The following is a 1,592-nucleotide window of genomic DNA, read 5'->3' on the forward strand; positions in this document are numbered from 1 at the left end:
CCATGGTATTGATTGTAGGTAAATTACTTTCAATTTTTCAGATAGCTTATTGTATAAATGACAAATTATGCCACCATTTTCTAAGCCATAACCTACAAACAAAACAATAAAATCAGCATTAAATGGTTGACAAATTATGATAATTTAGTATAGATTTTATCAAATTAGAAATATATTTTTTTTAATATTTTGCTAGTTTGTAGCAAGAATCAAAAAGTCAAATTTTATGTAAAATAGTTCTCCATATTGACCAAAAGAGAACAAATTATTTTTTTCTTAACCATTTCGTTACTGTATTTATTTTGAGATGCTCTATGTTTCTTTCAATTACTTTAAATATAACAAAGAATTTAGTAAAATAACTTAGTTATCATTCAGCTAGTGTTAGGAACATAAATTGTGATGAAGAAATTAGTGATACAAAAACATATTAGACAGTGAAGAAAAGCCTAGACTGTCACATTGCATATCAGCATGCAGTGTGATTCTCAACTAAGCAAAGGAACGATGAAGATTTTCCTTATTTTTCTTCCCCCACCCCTAAAAAAGTTGAAAACTCTTCTTTTTTAAATACACTCACCTGTTATATATTGGTGAGCATACAGTGGTGGAGGTACAATAGAAGTATATTTTGGCTGCTGAACATAGTTGAGACCAATATTAAAGAAATTGCCATTTCTGGTATGCTTGCCAACATTATAAACTCCATAAGAGAAATCTTCTTCTTTCAAGGTGAAACTCGTCATTTCATCAGGTTCTGGAGACAAGTGGCATTGATAGTCAGAATCCTATAAAAATAAAGAACAATAACACCATTAACGTGTTATTGATTTTTACTGAAACTGACAATCAGTCACTGCATCCCCCAAAATAAGTTTCTTTATGAAACTAATATGAGAATCAGAAAATCTTCTGCAAAGCAATATGCCCTACATACATGTAGGATGAAGCACTCACCTTATACACACACACATTCTGTCTGATTACCTTATCTAGAAGCTATCACTACACCTAATTTCCTATTTTTGAGCTGTGTGCTCCTTTTGTCATCAATACAAAGTCTCTGCAGATTTGAACTTGCTGACATTTTTAGCAGGAACTCTCTTGAAGCGACCAACTCTCCTTTTGTTACCTTTATTGTGTCTTAGCCAAGTATGCATCTGCTTAAGTTTTCCAAGCCTTCTATCTGTCCTTCAAAGTTAAACAGTAATTCCCTTCCTTTTCACTCTAACTAATAAATACAGTCATTGACCCCTAGCAATAAAAGAAGTCGTAATCAACAACTTTATATTAATCATCTGATACACGAAGGAGTCATACCCTATGACTGGTGTAGCAGCATCATAGTCAACGGCTACAAAGGTAAAGGGGACGCTTTAGATACAAATAATTACAGAGGCATCAAGCTGTTAGATCAGGTTATGAAAGTTACAGAGAGGGTCATAGCCCAACTAATTAGGGAGCGAATCAATTTAGATGAGATGCAGTTTGGGTTCGTGCCAGGTAAAAGCACTACTGATGCCTTATTTCTAGTGAGACAGTTGCAGGAGAAATACCTAGCTAAGGATAAACCTCTGTACCTGGCTTTCGTT

At 33.7% G+C, this 1,592-nt stretch overlaps 1 protein-coding gene across 1 annotated transcript in view; it reads right to left on the reverse strand.

Annotated features, from left to right (window-relative positions):
• Nucleotides 1-1,592, reverse strand: part of LOC106874901 (GPI transamidase component PIG-T) — a 19,203-nt gene that overhangs the window by 3,954 nt on the left and 13,657 nt on the right. Inside the window, exons 7-8 of the mRNA XM_052965679.1 lie at nt 581-788; nt 1-92 (exon numbers count right to left, since the gene is read on the reverse strand). Of these exons, the coding sequence (XP_052821639.1) occupies nt 1-92; nt 581-788 (300 nt within the window). The remainder of the gene's footprint in view (nt 93-580; nt 789-1,592) is intronic.

Source organism: Octopus bimaculoides, chromosome 1, assembly GCF_001194135.2.
Source record: "Octopus bimaculoides isolate UCB-OBI-ISO-001 chromosome 1, ASM119413v2, whole genome shotgun sequence".
Classification (NCBI taxonomy): domain Eukaryota; kingdom Metazoa; phylum Mollusca; class Cephalopoda; order Octopoda; family Octopodidae; genus Octopus; species Octopus bimaculoides.